An 18,886-nucleotide genomic window follows, 5' to 3' on the forward strand; every position below is an offset into this window, starting at 1 on the left:
AGGAAGTGTAGTAGAGGTCGCTGCTGCCAATTCCGCCACAATATTGCGTCCACACGTTGCATGCATGGAGAGTTTAGGCTTCACAAGCGTGATATTCGTATTCAGGCGAGTGTGAAGTGACCAGCGGTAATCGTGTGAGATGAAGACAGAGAAAGTAATTAGGTGGAATAAACATTATGTCACATTAAAGATGGGATCATTGATAGCTCGTCACAGTTGTCGTTTGGTTATATGATTCGCAGCTTGCCAGTAAATCTCAAGATAACAAGGGTGAACATTATCCTTTATCTAGAAACGAACTGGGGTTGACAAATGACGTTTTTTTTCTCCCAGGAAGTGTAACGACCACTAAATATCATCTTGACTTCAAAGAAGGACTACAAAAGTCATCATCATGCCCCTGTCAGACATACTGGACAGCCTGAAGGACAATCCCTATTTCGGTGCTGGTTTTGGTTTGGTTGGTGTTGGTACGGCATTGGCAGTGGCCAGAAAAAGTGCACAAGTGGGGATGATCTTCTTCCGCAGGAACTACATGATCACCCTGGAGGTTCCCAGCAGGGATAAGAGCTATCACTGGTTGCTAAGCTGGATCACCAAGCACGCTAAGCACACTCAGCATCTCAGCGTGGAGACCTCCTACCTGGCACATGAGAGTGGACGCGTTTACACGCAGTTTGACTTTCACCCGAGCCCTGGAAACCACATCATCTGGTCAGAAGAATGCTCTATGTCTTTCTTTTAAGTGTGGCACCGATATACTTTACATGCACAAACTTAGTTCAAAATGATCAAGTTATGTACTATGCATGTTTGTATTAATCTGATTGACAGTTTCTGTGTTAACAGCGCAACCCGTTACGCTGTCATCCATTGTGGTCTGTAGGTATGGGAGGAGATGGATTAGGGTTGAGCGAACCAGAGAGAAGCAGATGGTGGATCTTAATACTGGAACTCCGTGGGAGTCTGTCACTTTCACAGCCTTGGGCAGAGACAGACAAATATTCTTTAATATCTTACAAGAAGGTACATTTTATACATAGCTGACAGTTTCAAGTTTCACTCTTCACTCTTCATATGATATTTGCACTGCATTTCACTGCACATTGGCCATTCAGTGCAGGGGTCAATCGTGTTTTGCAGCAAGGGAACTTGCCCTGAAGCAGGAGGACGGAAGGACAGTGATGTACACCGCCATGGGTGGAGAGTGGAGGCCCTTTGGGTTTCCACGACGTCGCAGACCTCTTACCTCTGTAGTACTGGAGGCTGGCCTGACTGAAAGGATTGTAGATGACGTGAAGGACTTCATTGGAAACCCCAAATGGTACACAGATAGAGGTAAAAAAAAAAAAATCACGTCAGATGTTAGACCTGAATTTTCTTCTTATCTGATGATTCAAGTCTATATCAGAGTTTAAGGCTCTTGTAAACTATAAGACCTAGTGGTAATGTCAGTGGACAGTTATATAGGTTTCAAATAAGGAAAGTAAAAATCATTCATGTAGGAAATTATAGTATTTTTGGATAATGTTGCCACTGATTGTAACATTTGTGATTTGATGCTAGTAGGCTAAACACGTAAAATAATAGCTTGCTTTTTTAATATTTAAATGTTTTTGTTAAATGTCTTGCTTTGTATGTGATTTTTAGTTAATCTAGGATTGCCATCTGTTTAAAAATGATTGTATTTGCAGGCATTCCCTACAGAAGAGGATATCTGCTATATGGACCCCCAGGATGTGGAAAGAGCAGCTTTATGTGAGTGTGATATCAGTCTAGATGTGTCACTGTTCCTACTCTGTGTACAGGTCACATACTTGTGTGTAACTGTCTTTTTTTCCATCTTCTGTTTTATTTTTATTTTTTATGATTGGTTTGTGTTTCAGCACGGCATTGGCAGGTGAGCTCGGCTACAGCATCTGTCTGATGAGTCTGAGTGACCGAACGCTTTCAGACGACCGTCTGAACCACCTCCTCAGCGTGGCGCCACAGCAAAGCATCATTCTATTGGAGGATGTAGATGCTGCCTTCGTGAACCGAGAGCTGCTTCCCACTGAAAGTGAGTGGCAGGAAGGATTAGCAGTTATAAGGTTATGTTGATAGTCACTTTGCATCTATCAGTGGAAGTTCCCTTTTTTTCTGTTTTAAGGCATCACTTAGTTTTAGTTATGCATAATTACAACAAAAAAAGGTTTTGCAGAGGTTGTCATGTGCTATTGAGCTAACCTGTAAAGTTGTAATTCCCCAGACAAACTCTGTTGTTTTATTTCATTTTGAAAAATCAATGAAAATTGAAGTCACTTTCAAATCATGAAGTGTTTTTTTGTTCTGATTCTCAGACCCTCTGGCCTACCAGGGAATGGGACGACTGACCTTCAGTGGGCTGCTTAATTCGCTTGATGGAGTGGCTTCATCTGAGGCCAGAATTGTTTTTATGACCACCAACTACATAGAGAGGTATTCTTGGAGGAAATTTTATAAGCACACAATTTAAAGTAGACACATTCTGACCCTTTGTCATAAGTTGACGCAATTTCCTGAGGTCTTGATGGAATTTCTGTGATGTGTCTCAAAATGCCACAGAGAGACAGTGCAATAGCACCCTTTTCAATCATGAGTTTTGCCTTATTAGAGATATGTTATAGCTTTGAGTTGTCATGTAAATGTTAATTAGGACAGAAATGGCATTCAGTAACCCTTGAAGTACATGATTTATTTATGAGAGAGCATACAGTGTCTAGCTTAAGAGCTAACACAAGCACACAAAGTAAATTCTTACATTTCCCTTGTTTGCAGTTCAGACAGAGAGGCTTGTAACTGATCTCTCTTTTAGGCACAATCTCCTCAGAAGTCCTGGGTTGCACTGGCCGGAGTTGTTAAAACTGCATCACTATTAGGAATACTGAAGTAACTTTAACAGCAAGAAGGCGGGTTAACACCACTTAAAAATCACGTTACAATTCCTTCATCATCTCCATAAATCCTGGGCTTCACTGTCACTCCATTCCTCAGTGTTTAAGTCTTTAGAGACTAATGTTAAGAAGTGTATTTCCCTATGTGCTCTATTTTTCACTGTTTATTTTTCTTATGGCGGAATGGCTTTTTATTGACCATGCATTAATGACAAATGGTAAATTGGAAGTTCCAACTTTTGAATAGGAGAGAATTCCTATTACAATTTAGATTTCCTAATTGAGATATAATACATTTAAATAAAGTACTAGTAGATCATTATTAGGTAATGTCTTAATTGCTGATGATAATTTGCTGTTATAATAGCAAAGCAAGAAAGCAAAATAGTTTCAGTGTCTCACTTCTGAGGTACATCAAATTCACGATTTGAACTTGAGTTTGGGGGGGAGATAAAAATGAGGAGGTTGTTCTCACCTGAGTCAAGAACATATCTTTTAACTGCTAATCTTAACGACGATGATAGATAGATTCTTTATTAATCCCAAGGGAAATTCCAAGTATTAGTTTATTGCCAGGTTAAGGCAGGTTATTATCAACAACAATCAAAACTCAGTTAGTAACAACATGCAGTAGGATATAAGTATATAAAAAAATATATATATATAAATGTGCAATGTGCTCATATGCAAACAGCCTATGTGAATATGCATCCGTACATGTTATGGCCAGGGGGACAAAAGAGTTTTTGAGTCTGTTTGTGGAGCAGCTCAGGGACAGCAGCGAACATGCTCCTCTGTCTCATCAGAGTTTGGTGTAGAGCAGAGATACTCATTGCGCGGCTCGCGAGCCACATGCGGCTCCTGAAGCTTTAATTGGTGGCTCGCACTCGCATAGTAGCTTATAACAATATGATAACAATAACAATAAATATTTTCAAATAACATACAGCGAATACTGCACAGTATTAAGTATTTTTATTAATTTTGCGTTTTTGTAGTATTAATTATTTTTTATTAAGTATTAATTAAGGCTTAATGGTGTTTCCTAAAGGAGGCACTGTTAAAGCGGGCAACGCAGCCCGCTTAAACCACCATATAATTTTACAATTTAAAAAAAATTTGAAAACTTTTGACTCGTGACTTTTAACCCTTCATCAGAATGTAAATATTAAAGGTAGGGTAGGAGATCCTGGATTTTTGAGTCCAGCGAAGCTGCATTTTGAAAATACACCGGTAAAAAGTCCCAACCCTTTTCTTCACTTTTCCCCCGAAGGCACGCCTCTAGAGTACATGAACGCGCACGAGCACGAAGGTGCACGAGCGCTGTTCTGACAGCAAGCATCGATCGCTGCCGTATTTAGTATTTAGTTTATGCTAACTATACGTTTAATAATGCTAGGTGCTAGCCAAGCTGGCTCTAGTTTAGCTTCCTGCCAAGCTTCTGGACGTTCACGGAGCAGGGTACGCGCACAGGGAGAAGGAGGGGGAGGGAGGAGCATTGCAGTTTGATAGACGGCATCAGTATCCAATCATTGTGAACGGTCCGTTCACAATGATTGGATACTGTTTTTCCTAGATTGTACGTTCTAGAGGCCACTAAAACTTTTCATATTTGTGTCAAAACTTTTAATTAATTGGTTGCAATGGGGGTGTGAAGAGTATTTCAAGCAATATGTAAAAGAATGTTCCAGAAAAAGATCCCCTACCCCGCCTTTAAGCTTACTTTGAGCTAAATTTAAACATTAAGTTATTTTCTGTACAGATTTCACTTGCTTAATAGACTTATTTATCCCCTAAGGTTGTACGGACGAGCTAACATCTAACTGTCATCCAGAATGCAAACCAAAAGTAACCTCGTTACATCAAATGCAGAAATGTTGATGTAGTTTCTCACACTATAAAAGGGAGATGCTAAATAACTTAGTCTGCAGACATTAAGCCAGTGAATGGCAAAAAGTGGATGTGACCTAAGTACAGTCACATGTCTGATGGCATCATGAGCCTTGCCTCTATAGCCAGCAAGAGTCTAAGTAGAAATTAACGGAATGCCTGTCTTCTTCTGTGTAGACTTAGTCAATCGCAAAGAATGCTGCCTATGACTGATGAAGTGAAATAGCCATTGAAATTCTGCAGTTTACTTGGCATCCCTTATAACGGTCCAAAGAAAAAAACCTTGCTTAAAGTCTTTGCAGAGAGTTGAGTGGTACTGTCATAAGTTGATTGTTGTTATTTAGAGTTTTGAGGAGTAAAACATAGCATAGTTTTTGTCTACTTAGGGGCTTTGATTTGGTATTCCAGCCAGCAAATGCCACCCTTATGTACACTACCTGCCCAGCGGCAAACTGCACACAAAGGAGCTAGTGGACATTAAGAAGCATTTTGCTGCTAAAGAGAAGGAAAATCCAAATAGTGACTGGTCAAACGTTCTGTTCATGCAGTGTTTTTCATCACTTTCTGCTACCTTTACATGACTAAGATTTTTTTCACTTGTGCATATATATAAATTAAAAAAAAAAAAAATTTAAAACACAGTAAAACCACACTACTATAGAGATTTATGTAAATATCTAGTCACTATAAGTTTTCACAAAGGAGTAACTTCTGCTTCATTAAATGCTACTTTTTCCTGTCGTGCCTACACACAGGTTAGACGCAGCGCTCATCCGACCTGGCCGTGTTGATCTGAAGCAGTACATTGGGTATTGCACCCACTGGCAGCTCATCCAGATGTTCCGTCGCTTCTACCCAGATGAGCCTGCATCTGAAGGAGAGAAATTTGCAGAGTGTGCCTCAGCCGCCCATGCTGAAATCAGCGCTGCTCAAGTGCAAGGACACCTTCTGCTGCACAAAATTGATCCTGCAGGAGCTATAGACAATGTGGCCCAGCTTAAAGGATGACAAGTCTGGAAAGTATTCAGAGACTGATTAGTGAATAAAAACAAGTGTGAATGACTTGAGTTTTTCTTTTTTTTTGTTTCACACTTTTCAGGTGATAATTCAACTGTGCAACTCTTCATTAAATCCTGACAACAGATTTTCAAATTCAGTGACAAGGAATCAGTTGTTAGCCCATTAGTAAATGTGACCCCACAACTCTTTCCATGATGCCTCAGCATGCCAGAATATTAACTGTTTGTATTGTGTGATCTGCCTGGTACCTGTGAAGGTAAGAAGCAACAAATTTGTTGATTAATTTATTTATTTATTTTCAGTTTTTAGCAGGATTACATATAAAGTATTATATTTGCATCAAAATGAAGGCATATGGTCTCAGACTGCTCTTATTACCTCCGCCAAGGAGGTTATGTGATCGCCCGAGTCTGTTGGTTGGTTTGTCTGGATGTTTGTCTGTTCGTGCTGCAATCTTGCGACCTGCCACAAGGTGGCGGGGCTTGGTTGTTTCGTTGTCGTTGAGGGAGGGGTAGGAGGGGGTGCGCAGGGGGAAAGCTTACACTGCGCAGGGGGGAAGGTAAACACAAATGGAAGCCGTCTTTGCCGTTTCTGAGAAGTCGCATTTGAAAGATAGCATCTTAACTTTGTAAACGTTTTCAATCGGAACACGAGCCAGCTGAATCTATGCACAACTTTAAGCAGACGCATCGCTTTCTCTCGGACGTGGTGGATTACGACGTTAATCGTTTCAGACCATTCACTACAATATATGGGTGGATAAAAAAAAAAATGCGCTCATAAAACAAAGCTTCCTTGGCGGAGGTCTGCACTCTCTGAGTGCATTTCTAGTTGGTAATTGTACTAGTTACTTTTTTTTTTTTTTTAATAACCCCTTGTCCTGTCCAGCATTATGGCAGCAGAATTGTAATCGGAATACCGTTTATGCCAAACACATTTGCAATGCCAAGGGAAGCTTTATGAATGTAAAGGTCCCCTTGATGCCCATCAACTCCTTATTTATTTATTTATTTATTTTTGTTACAATACTTAACATGTGATAGTGCCGAACCGGACCGGGGGGGGGGGGGGGGGCAGAGAGAGAGGGGGAAAAAAAGGAACAGAAATATGAAGAGACAAACATAGAAACAATGAAAAATCAGACAACCAGCTGCTACACCTGTAAAAACAAAACTGAAGACAATGCACGGCTTTTGTGGGGAATCCAGCCACCAGGAGCACCTGTGGGCAGACAAGCAGAGAACAAACTCACAAACAAACAAACAAAACAAAAAAAAAGCACAAGCAGCAGCAATCACATGTAATATAACTGTGGATACAGATTACCTTAAACCACAGGACAAGACAACAACTGCTTAGGGAGCATGCTACTGGGCTAATGAATGTGTATGTGTGTGCGCATGAACATGCAACACACAACACACATAGATGGTCTTGTACTAGTTACTTAAACTCAAGGCAGAAAACTCAACCAGAACCAGACCTTCTAAAGGTTTGTAGGAGGTTTTAATGCAATTTGAGATTATCATCCAGTTTCAGGACCTTGTTTGCTGATTAGTGGCATCACAATATCTGGCATTTTGTAATCTATGTCCAGCCGAAAAGATTATGTAATAAACAGAGAGGCAAGAAAAACATGTTTTTTACATGCTTTCAACTGGTAGATCATGCAAGAATAAAGAGACATCCAAAGGCTCCATTGTTTTAGGTTCGTTTGATAATTGTGAGGACATTCTACAAGAATTCAGGCAGGAATTTCCATTTTCTACCATTTATACAGAAAAGGTGTCGAAATTTAAAGTCTACTCCTAAATTATTATAAAAACATTGGTGTTATACAAAGGTTCAGCTTCATGAATAATAGCAACCACAAAGCTCACCCTTTTTTGGAAATTAGTCTTGATAAATCTTTAGGGGGCTGGAAGGGTTAGGTAATCAGTGACACATGGCCCCTCCCCACTCAGCTGGTTTCCTGTATGTAACAGGAGCCCTGTGCATTTTGTATTCTGCCCTTGTAATGGCTGCGTGGCTTTCCTGGAGAGAATTGCGTAGGAGTGGTACCTGGCTGCTGCCATGCCCTATTTCAGGTGCCCGGGTTTATGCCAGGGGTGTAGGAAAGATCTCTTCTGCCCCGGGGGCCCTCTCTGCCTGCCAGGAGAAGCCTCGCTCAGTGGAAGACATCCCACATGTCAGTTTCTTGGAGCTGCTTTACAGACTAGTGTTTCAAGGTTTCTACGATCGTTTTCATGAGCTACAGGTACGCCACACTAAAGTGCATTGACCTACCCGATCTCTTGATGCCACAGATATCCATGTTTAGCAAGTCTATGACACAGTGACACAAGTCTGTTAAAATCTGCATTGTTAATTGTCTGTTTTTCTATACGTTTATTCCAGAAATCTACAATTGTGACATTGTAGGTTGTCTCAAACATGCATAGTACATAAAACCATGTAGGGGGTTTGATAGCATATTTAATTTTAAGGGGCATGGATGCTTGTTATGACCGCATTTCCAATGCATGATTAAATAAAAATGTTTGTCAGGTAGCACTAACTCGTCACCGAGGAATTTTTTACCTTGTAAGTGACAGTTCTTGTGAATTGATATTTGCTCATTATCGTATCGTGTACAATGTTTTTCTTTTTCCTTTTTTTATTTTGTTTTTACAAAGAGCACATCCTTTTAGATTAATGATACAACTGAGGTGATATTATGGTTACAGGCAGCAGTTCAAGCTATTTCTGCTTCTTACCTCACGGGTTCTGATATTTCTGCTAAACCATCAGATCTATGAGAAGCAGCTATATGGGCCCATATATAAAAACGGACTTAAGTCCGTGTCCGTTAACACCCCTGAGCTATTGGAGGAACTAATGAGGAAGGATGAGAAGTTTCCCTCCAGAGGAGACATGTCACTTTGGACAGAATACCGTGACATGAGAGGGTTCGGCTATGGGCCTTTTACAGAGTAAGACAACCAAATACTATGCAACATACACAACTTTGTTTCCATGTCAATGTAGCCACTATTCAAGGTCTAAAATAACTCTTGTTACGTAAGGGCTTTCCATACAAAAAGTTTTGTTATGTCAGTGAAACAGAATGATTCAGATTTTTTGGTTGATTAGAAAGATATTTCTCCCAGGCTGGGATGTTGATGTCATCTTTGCCTGTTGGGTTGGGTTAAAGAAGCACATACATTAAATACATTAAAGCATTTTAACTAAATGATTAGGCTGAATCCAACTGACAGGGCCTATGCACTGTAAGTTTATGTGTGTAGTTGTAGCAAAGTCTGAAACAAAATCATAAGTCTATCTTTTTTCAAATAAAGTTTAAGAGGAAATGTTTATGGATTCAGAGACATTTAAAAATAAGTGCTATGTTGTAAATTGAGGAAAAAATATTGTGGATTTCCATTTCTAGGTCTGGAATGCCACTAAAGCTGATTAGTGGCATTAACTGTGTTAACTCCGTTATGTAAAAGGCCAGGTTTAATTTATTTCAACCAATGAACCAATTACCAATACAGTATCTTTTATCCTGTTGTAAGGTCTTTCATTCTCGACAGGATGACATAATCTCTGGAGTTTAGCTTTGAATTGTAAGAAGTTATCAGTTATGACATTTACATGAAACATTTGCTCACATAACTGGAAACTTTAAAAGCAGTTTTGCTCATCACAGTTCAACATGGTTTTCTGCTCTTAGGGAGGGGGAGCGATGGTACAATCTGAGGGTGGTGCTTAACAAGCGCATGTTGCATCCCAAGGACTCTGCCCAGTACACTGGTATTATCAATGAGGTGGTTACAGACTTCACCAAAAGGATCTGCTATCTGCGCCAGTGCAGCTCGACTGGAGATCTTGTGACGAACATTGCAAATGAGCTTTATCTATTTTCACTAGAGGGTATGTGGTAGATCCGAAAGTTAAAACTGCACTTTCACTGTATGTACTGAATAATGGAGCAAGTGCAATGTGCATGTTTATTCAAACCTTCCAAGTCATTAAAAATAGATTTCTAAACATTACATCTTAATAGTAAAAACTTTGGCTTCCTGGTTCTCGATAGATTTGATATTTTCTAATCTTCTATTTTGTCATACAGGTATTGCCTCCATATTGTTTGAGACAAGGCTTGGGTGTCTGGAAAAGCAAATTCCTGGTGGTACACAAGACTTCATCAATGCCATAGCCCAGATGTTCTCTAACAGCATGGCAGTGGTGATTATTCCAAAATGGAGCCGTAATCTACTGCCTTACTGGGGGCGCTACATTGCTGGCTGGGAGGGCATTTTCAGCTTTGGTGAGCAGAATTAACCGCACATTGATTCGACTTTCTGTATCATGTATTTTTTGCAAGAACATTATCATTTAAAGTTAGTTATAGAATGAGGAAACAATGAACTCTACTTTAACTCATTAAAACTTTTAACATAATGTTCTAAAACCTATTCATTGTTTCAGAATAGCCTCCTAAAACCTGGTGATTTTTTGTAAAAATTTGACAGGGTGGAAGATATAAAACCTTTGTAGAGAGTGGGAAGTTGATATCTCACTGTGTTAAAGTTGAAGTGTTTTCTGTAATTACATGCCCTGTTGTGAGGAATGCTTGTAGGTAAAGCTTCTTTGTCTGCACGAAAAGACTATGCATATAGCATCAGTCTGTTTTTGTACACGCAAACTAATCTCTAAGCTGCCTTTCATCATTATTGTCTCATATTCGGGGCTATCTGCCTTAGTTCCTATAACCATTTCAGCTCCTTCTCCGAGGTCGGGTCTTTTCATGGTTCTATAGAACGCATCTGACGTAGGTGTGTGGTGGTCGGTAGCTACGCCCCATGTCATGCTATCCCGGCTGAAATGTTTCATCATACCACACAGACACAACTGGCGGGTGTTTAATAAGTTAAACTTACACGTGGTCTCCTTTGTCTGCAGCGCTCTGCTCTCCTTTCTTCCTTCATGAAACGAAAAAGTATCGCCTGCGCTCGATCCTGACTCTCTCTGTGGGCTCTTCCAGCCTCGATATTAGACGCCTGATGTGATCGTCCATGATTAATATCACCATCATGCAGACCATGAACACAGTGGCCTCCCCGCTCTCCATATTGGCTTCTTTGTGGTGTTTTTTCTTCTCCTTAATTTTACCGGGTTTTGTTTTGTTTTGTTTTGTTGTTGAATGTGGCGCTAAACGGCTAACGTAACACGTCACGGCTGCGCGCGGCGCATCAGTCCCGACCTGGTCCCGACTCATGTGCGAATGCAGACTGAAACAGTTCCGCTGGGGAAGGACAGTTATCAGAACGAAATTCGAGTAGGACAGTTCTGATAACTGCGTTCTTAGAACGGCTCTGTCCGAAAGCGGCTAATGATCACTGGCGTCCAAGAGTCACTCCCCTAATGCCAGCCATAACTGCTCCTCAAAACATAACAACCATCTTTCTTTTTTTTCCACAACCACAAGCTACCTCAGCCTCTCACTAACTGCACACGAGTCATAGCGGGGTGGGGATACAAACCCTGGTTCGGGTATGGGGTAGAAATAGAAGAGGTAAAGATAAGTAGTAATGGGATTTAAATCCTGTTTCAAGTAGGGGGTAATGAAAGTATAGAGGGTGCCAGAGGTGGAGGCAGGACAAGACACACTAGCAGATTCAGCAGACAAACAGTCCTAAACAGTCCTACAATCACTAAAAATGCCAGCAAAAACAAGGCCATACAGGCCAACTCACTTAAAATGGTTGCCTGGTTTCAAAAAGCTCACATGGGTCACACCCTCCACTTAAATATCCTGGATTTCTTCCTTGCTTCTTCCAAGAGTCTGTTTACCCTAAGACCCTAAGTGCTCCTCTTATTGGGCCCCCAGCTACTATTGCTTCTTCTAATCCAAATCCACTGACTGGACTTTACTGCCTCATCTGACACTTCCTTCACTATTTTCCTCACACTCTGTCCCCTTACACCCAGCTCCCTCAACAATGAGACAGTAGACTTTGCAACAAATCCTCTACATCCTACTTTCACTGGACATATCCTAATTTTCCATCCTCACTGCTTTGCTTCTGTCCCCAACTCCATATACCTAAGGTTTTTCATTTCATATGCTTCTGCTACTAATTCCTCCCAAGGAACAGGCATCTCTATGAAATAGACTCTCATTCTAGTCCTTGACTACAAGACTATATCAGGCCTTAGATTTGTAGAGGCTGTTTCCTGTGGAACAGCTTATTTCATAAATCTACCTGCATCTCCCAATCACAAGCAATCCTCTAAGCTGCCTTTCATCATTATTGTCTCATACTTTCTCCCCCTCTTGAACAAACTGAATTGCCACTCTCTTCAGCCTAGACCCTAGTAAGTTTACTTGCCTTCGTTTATCTTCAATACCTGCATCTAAGCTTCTTAATACTTGGTTATGTCGCCATGTATACCGGCCTTGTGACAGACTAACTTTGCAACCTGACAAAATATGCCTTAGAGTATGAGCTAACAGTGCAATATTACGCGTTCATTCATTAATTCGGCTTAAAGTATTGGTGAAATAAAGACAGATAATGCCTTATTTAGAGGCTGTATTGTCTATGCCCTGTTCACACCCGTTATAGGGATATACACGGATCTCGAGTAATCTAAATATCTTCAGAAGGATGCCGACTTTCACCAAACTGTTATCGGTGAGTCGATGAATGTATTTTACTCCAGAAATAAGGTCCAGGTTTAAGCTACAGTAGTGTGCAGAATTAGTCAGACACAGAGAACATTTTTGTTAAGAGGCTACTGAAATCAAACACTTCTATTCCTGCTCTTACTTTAGCTAAAAAGTTGATTGACAAGAAGATGGAGGTTATTCAGCAGTGTGTGAACAACAAAGAAGATCTGGAGGGTGAATACCTGACATACCTCCTCTCAAATACACAGATGAGCATTAAAGATGTGTATGCCAACATTGCTGAGCTTCTCTTAGCTGGAGTGGACACGGTAAATCAAATACCTTATCATATTATTGAAACTATAATAATAATGCTAATTATTATCAAAACATTTTTTTCTTACCAACAGGATATATATAGTAAACACTATATACCACAACCATCCCCATATGATTTGATTTCTGAATACATCTCATATTATTTCACTTGTGAATATAAGACCTGAAACCTTTTTTCTGCATGTACACACAAGGTATATTAGGTATCCACGCATCTGGTTGACGTTTTTGTTTCTTTCTTGTAAAGACCTCCAACACCCTTACGTGGGCTTTGTACGAGCTGTCCAAGCATCCACATGTCCAGGACAGACTGTACGAAGAGGTGTCTACTTTGGTATCAGCGAATGGGATCCCCAATGCAGCGGAGATCACTCGCATGCAGTATTTACGGGCTGTTATCAAGGAAACACTCAGGTAAGACTGGTTTAAAGACATGGTTGGTAATCCTGTTCAGAAACACATTTTGTAATACTGGGTGAAATGGTCCGTCTATCCTGAGAGAAATCTATACAAGATGTATTTAGAAAAAGGGACGAAAATAATCAGACCTCTGTGGCAGCTGCAGGACTGAGAAAAAGCTGACCAATCCGAGATCAGCGTCCCGCTGATCTCGGATTGGTCGCCTACAAAAAACCAATCAGATGCCTCTGCTTTCTGCCTACGCCCCCCTCTGCCGGCTCCCTGCTCCATGTGCGCATGCGGTTCCACCGGCTTTGGATGAAGCACTGACGGAATGGGGAGGGGGGGGTGGAGCTTAGAGGAGTGGACACTTTCGAATCTTGCTAGCTCTCTTGCTAGCTCTCTAGGATTACCTACCATAGCTTTAAGAGGCTGTGTTTCATGGTGAATAATGACAACAGAATATAGAGGGGAATTTTTTTTCTTGCTCTATTTACGATGTGTGTAAAATAACCAAGTTAAATTGAATTAAGTTGTGTTTTCCTTTGATTCAATTCTTATCTAACAGAATGTACCCTGTGGTTCCTATGAATTCAAGGATCATAACAGAAGCGTCTATTTCTGTTGGTGGATATCAATTTCCACAGAAAGTGAGTTTTATTTTATTATTTTTCCTTTTTTCCTACTCATGATTAGGCTTTTTGTATTTTTTTTTGTGTGCGCTTGTATAATAATGTAAAGAGAAATGCAAGTTTTAATGTCCAATACTAGGCTTAAAAGTCTTCGGAGGAGGTGGATATTCTTCAGAAAATTAAAAAAAGACTTTAATAGATAAGGTAACAAAAATGCATTTGATTAGGGTTTTATGATAAATTAGAATTTCATGTTTTAACTGTTGTTTCTGCAGACCGCTTTCACGTTCTGTCACTATGCCATGAGTCATGATGAGGACACATTTCCAGAGTCATTCACATTTAAGCCTGAGAGATGGCTCCGTGATGGCCGCGAGAAGCCAAAACCATTTGGTTCTATTCCGTTTGGATTTGGAGTGAGAGGCTGCGTTGGTCGCCGCATTGCTGAGCTTGAAATGTATTTGCTTCTGTTTCAGGTATGTAAGAAAAAAAAACCCTGTGGATGAACAATATTTTAAGATCTGAAGGTGGGATTGGGCTGAGATGAAAGGGAAGGCTATTTTTCAAAGCTGAATCAAATAATTGTGAGATACTTTAATGGTAAAAGCTAATGCAATCATATCATATTATCAGACGGTCACACAAGACCAGCCCCTAAAGCAGATGCAAATTTGATAACCTAACATTAAGGCAAATCTTTTTTTTTTTTTAATTGGTTATACTTTTATTGTCGTCGTGGTGCAAGACTATACACATGCAATATACATTTAAAATATGCAGGAAAATGTTCAAGTTACATACTTTTGTACGGAAGCCCTAAACGGCCATAGATACATACATTTTATTCCATCCGTTTTCTCGTGATAACGACATAATTTTCCTCTGTTTTCCCGAGATAACGAGTTAATTAACTGATGGTTTTCAAGATCACGAGATGACTATCTTTTCTTGAATGCTCATGATCAGTTTCTCAGTGTTTTTAAAGCCTTTCCAAGAACGGACTCAAGCTGAAAATGTCAGATTTTGGAGAACCCGACATAGATCAACGCATCAGATTTTACTTCTGTCGAGGTCTAACACAGGCTGAAATTGCAATTTGTTTGTCTTGTAGAGATATCTTTCATATCAGCCCGCGTCATTTGAGGAGACGGCTGGCTCGACTGCAGCTCAATAGGCGTTTACACCTAAGTGATCCTGCTGATATAGTCAACTTCAGTGACCAGCTGAGGGGACCAGGCCGTCTCCATGGTTACCGAATGATGCACGAGAGGTGCCGTTATCGATTAAATAGCTAAATAACTTGTTATCTCGAGAAAACAATAACGGCATGATTGGTGTGTGTTAAACCTGATTCCATTCTTGAAATGCTTGTCACACCACCGGGATTTGCTTTGTGCATTCTCACAAGCAGAATTGTTACACAAATGCTCTACATTCCATGTTTGATTCATAGGCTACTTTATTCAGTTTTCAATGAAAGGAGGGTAAAAATGGGTACACCTTTGCCAGATATACATAGAAACACATATAAACAGGGGCAGACTGGGGAGAAAAAGTGGCCTCGAAAACCATCGGTAAATTAACTCGTTATCTTGAGAAAAACATCAGAAAAAAGTTTATATGTACCACGTCCGCTCTCGGCTTCCGTACTTTTGAAAGTTTTGATTGTAAATAAACTTCATCTTGCTTGTTGACGCAGCAGGTGCTACTATGTGCGACTAGATTTAGCTGATGGTTAGTCTGACCACGCAGCTAGCTGACCTAGCTCTCTTGGGTTATGGGCAGATATTGCACAGTGTACCTTTGTAGCTAAACAGAATTTGTTCTTAGGACACAAAATCACTACAGCAATGGTACACTGCCGTTGCAGGTTTTGACATGTGACCACAGCTGCTGCGAATACTTGAGCAAGGGAAAACGTCTTAACGAAAACGAACACAACCATTTTTTTCTGGGTAGACAATTTTTTGGATGTCAGTGAGTCGTTGTCTTATCCACTCAGCTCTAAAAAGTGACCTCATTAACTCTATATATATTTTTTCCCCTCAGCTAATCAGACGATTTGAAATCAAACCAGACCCTACAATACGAGACTTGAAAAGCATCAACCGTACCGTCCTGGTTCCTGACAAGCAACTTAACCTGCACTTTGTGGACAGAGGATGTGTAAATGCTGCTTGATTCACTTTTATAGATCAGTTTGAATAAGTTGCATGTGAACAAAAGAGCTGTTAGAATGTTCTTTTTATATTGACAAAAATGTATGACACAGTTGAAGCGGGTCTGAAATAATTGCAACTGAAACTATAGAATACACGTGTTTAAACTTACATGTACAATATTTTATTTCCAAAATGCTACATGTAATTAGGACAAGAGAGTACTTTCCATTAGGGTACTCTGAAACTGTTTCTGCCATTATCATATGACATGCACCTGAGGTTGAGATTCCAAGAATGAGACATGAAAAATATGTAAATATACCTCGTCTTTCAGGTTAAACTTGATGAGTGAAGTACCATCTGAGTTTTTGTAGGCTTCATACATGAAATAATAACATAAAAAGAGTACAGTGATACTTTTGACAGTATTTAGCTGATTTTCTGGTTTGTTCTGTAGGTGTAAAAAACAAACAAAGGTCTATTCATATTTGTTCCTCTTCACCAAATATCTCTCAACTATTTCAATAATAGAAAGAATTCGCTGATGCAAATTTGCAAAATACAAAAAGACTATATAGTGTAATTTACATGACAACAAATCACTGAATGTGTAATATAAATATGTATTGTAAAAGAAATCATAATTTTGGCATTACAGAAGCCTCTTTCCATCATGCAACAATGGCAAATGCAGTCTGACAGGTGAGACTCAGGAAGTTGAAGTAAAAATCAATTTCATTCGTCAAAAACCAAAACTGCTGCTGAGAAATCTCAGAAAATAAAAAACTTAACATGTAATGGGGCATGAAACAACAAGGATATGGCACTGAACAAAGGAAACCTTTATACACTGAAATTTCTCAAGATTTCTTGAAATGCTTGATACTATGTACCTTGAATATGAATATATTGAATGAATGAATGAAATGAATGATTAAATATCTCGACCATGTCCAATCTCCCTTTTAGGAACAATAGGCCTCATGCAAAAACCATTCGTACGAACAGATTTGTTCTTAAGTCGTGCGTACGAGTGATTTAAGAGAATTTGCGAATTCACCAATTTTTCCGTATTTAAGTTTTCTTTCATGTATGAACAGAATTTACGAGTGACCAGACCTGTCGTAGGAGTTTCGTAAAATAGTCCGATGTTATTAGAATAAAGTTTGCAGCACTAGTCAGACTGTCAGAGGTGACAGTGTAGAGATAAAGTGCAGGCATAGAGGGAAGTAAATAAAGAAGGCCAGGTGGATGTGTCTCGATACAGCGGGGGGAAACTGCTCTGCAAGGCTTTGGTTGCAGTCATTGAGCGCCTGACCATGGCAAGACGTTTTTTTTTTACATCGGACCATTTATTCTTTATTTCAGTGACATTACGAACTACAGGTGAAACGAAATTAACAGCACTCGTAATTGCTTCCCATTTCTTCCCTTTAGCAGGTCCTGTAAGTTCCACTGCTGAAGCAGCAAAAAATTAAGTTCTGAAAGCTAACTTCAATCTGAGAGCCCGTAAAATTGTTCTTTTTGCACCTTGATGCCATTCTCATGACTCAACACTTCCTGGCACAGGAGAGAGGAAGCATAGCCATAAATAGTATTATTTTGCACGTGGAGTATGCAAATTTACTATCCTTGTGCACGTGCACTTAAATATGCAGGGGTGGCATTCATCATTTACGCAGGTCGTTTACACACTTTTTCCGAAGCTAAGAGCGTTTGTTGAATCTGACATGGCGTGTTCGTGTGAGACCTTCTTACAAAAAAAGTGAGAGAAATTTAGAATAAAAATACGAAAATGTTCTTGCATGAGGCCCATTGTTTATAAAAAATTTAAGGGTTTTATAATGCATCTGTTGTCAAACTGTTGATCCTCTACCCATCTTTGATTTCCAAATACTCAATCTTTTGTGGATACTGCTTTTTTTTTATATCAAATGATGATAAAGTCACCTGTTAAAATAACATGATTATAAAAAATAAACTTTTGTGCAAAAATGTATGTGTATTTGCTTCTTAAATGCAGTTGTTATAACTGGGGTTCATACCGTCTTTAATGAAATAAAAGTCAAAGAAGTCACTTGACCCATGTGTTTTTTTTCTCTTTAAAATATTTCATACCATACCGTTTTTTTTTTTAATCGAGTGTTCAAGTCACTCAGCAGGGGTAGGCACATTGTTTGCTAGTGCCAGACTTGTCTATTGAGCAAAGAATGAAGTGAGACAAGAAGTTTTCTTTGAAGAATGAAGAATAGAAAATAGAATAGAAATAGAAAAATACATAAATAAATCAATCAATCAATTTGAGAACTCAGCAGTCACTATTAAAAAGCCTTATGGCTGTGAGAACAAAGGACCTCCTGAACCTCTCAGTCCCGCAGCGCAGAGAGATGAGCCTCTCACTGCAGCTGCTCCTCTGTCCTGCCAGGATGCTGTGGAGAGGATGTTTATTATTCTCCAAAACAGAATACAAGTTCCTCCTCATCCATTGCTCCACCACAGCACTGAGATGGTCTAGCCTTCTGCCTACAACAGAACCAGCCTTTTTCACCAGTTTGTCCAGGCGCCTACAGTTTTTGTCTGTAGTGCAACTCCCCCAGCAAACAACAGCATAGAACAGTGCACTCTCAATGATAGTGTGATAAAAGATGCATATCATATCACGACAGACATAAAAGTCAGCCGTCTCAGGAAGAAGAGATGGCTCTGGCCCCTCCTGTACACTGCTTCTATGTTGGCAGACCACTCAAGTTTATTATCCAGCACCACCCCCAGATATTTGCAGGTCTGAACAGTCTCTAACTCCCCTCCATCAATGCAGACTGACTGGCATGGAGTTTTAGATCACCTGAAGTTCACCACCAGCTCTTTGGTCTT

The 18,886-nt window shown here is 39.9% G+C and overlaps 2 protein-coding genes across 3 annotated transcripts; both read left to right on the plus strand.

Moving 5' to 3' along the window:
- The first annotated feature begins 6 nt into the window (after positions 1 to 6).
- bcs1l (BCS1 ubiquinol-cytochrome c reductase complex chaperone) lies at positions 7 to 5,864 on the plus strand. 2 transcript variants are annotated; one of them, XM_075479005.1, is made up of 7 exons: positions 7 to 714; positions 887 to 1,026; positions 1,144 to 1,338; positions 1,695 to 1,758; positions 1,887 to 2,059; positions 2,340 to 2,457; positions 5,558 to 5,864. In XM_075479005.1, the coding sequence occupies exons 1-7, from the start codon at positions 395 to 397 to the stop codon at positions 5,808 to 5,810; spliced, it is 1,263 nt and encodes a 420-aa protein (XP_075335120.1). In that variant the 5' UTR covers positions 7 to 394; the 3' UTR covers positions 5,811 to 5,864. The 2 variants fall into 2 exon arrangements, with proteins under 2 accessions (XP_075335120.1, XP_075335121.1); XM_075479006.1 differs by having other exon boundaries at positions 558 to 714; positions 850 to 1,026.
- A 1,974-nt stretch (positions 5,865 to 7,838) lies between these two features.
- Positions 7,839 to 18,089, plus strand: cyp27a1.1 (cytochrome P450, family 27, subfamily A, polypeptide 1.1). Its single transcript, XM_075479007.1, has 9 exons — positions 7,839 to 8,079; positions 8,613 to 8,794; positions 9,538 to 9,737; positions 9,937 to 10,134; positions 12,646 to 12,809; positions 13,067 to 13,233; positions 13,787 to 13,868; positions 14,126 to 14,326; positions 15,900 to 18,089. Exons 1-9 carry the CDS (start codon positions 7,840 to 7,842, stop codon positions 16,029 to 16,031), a joined length of 1,566 nt encoding a protein of 521 aa, XP_075335122.1. The 5' UTR covers position 7,839; the 3' UTR covers positions 16,032 to 18,089.
- The last annotated feature ends 797 nt before the right edge of the window (positions 18,090 to 18,886 follow it).

This window comes from Odontesthes bonariensis, chromosome 12 (genome assembly GCF_027942865.1).
Source record: "Odontesthes bonariensis isolate fOdoBon6 chromosome 12, fOdoBon6.hap1, whole genome shotgun sequence".
Classification (NCBI taxonomy): Eukaryota; Metazoa; Chordata; class Actinopteri; order Atheriniformes; family Atherinopsidae; genus Odontesthes; species Odontesthes bonariensis.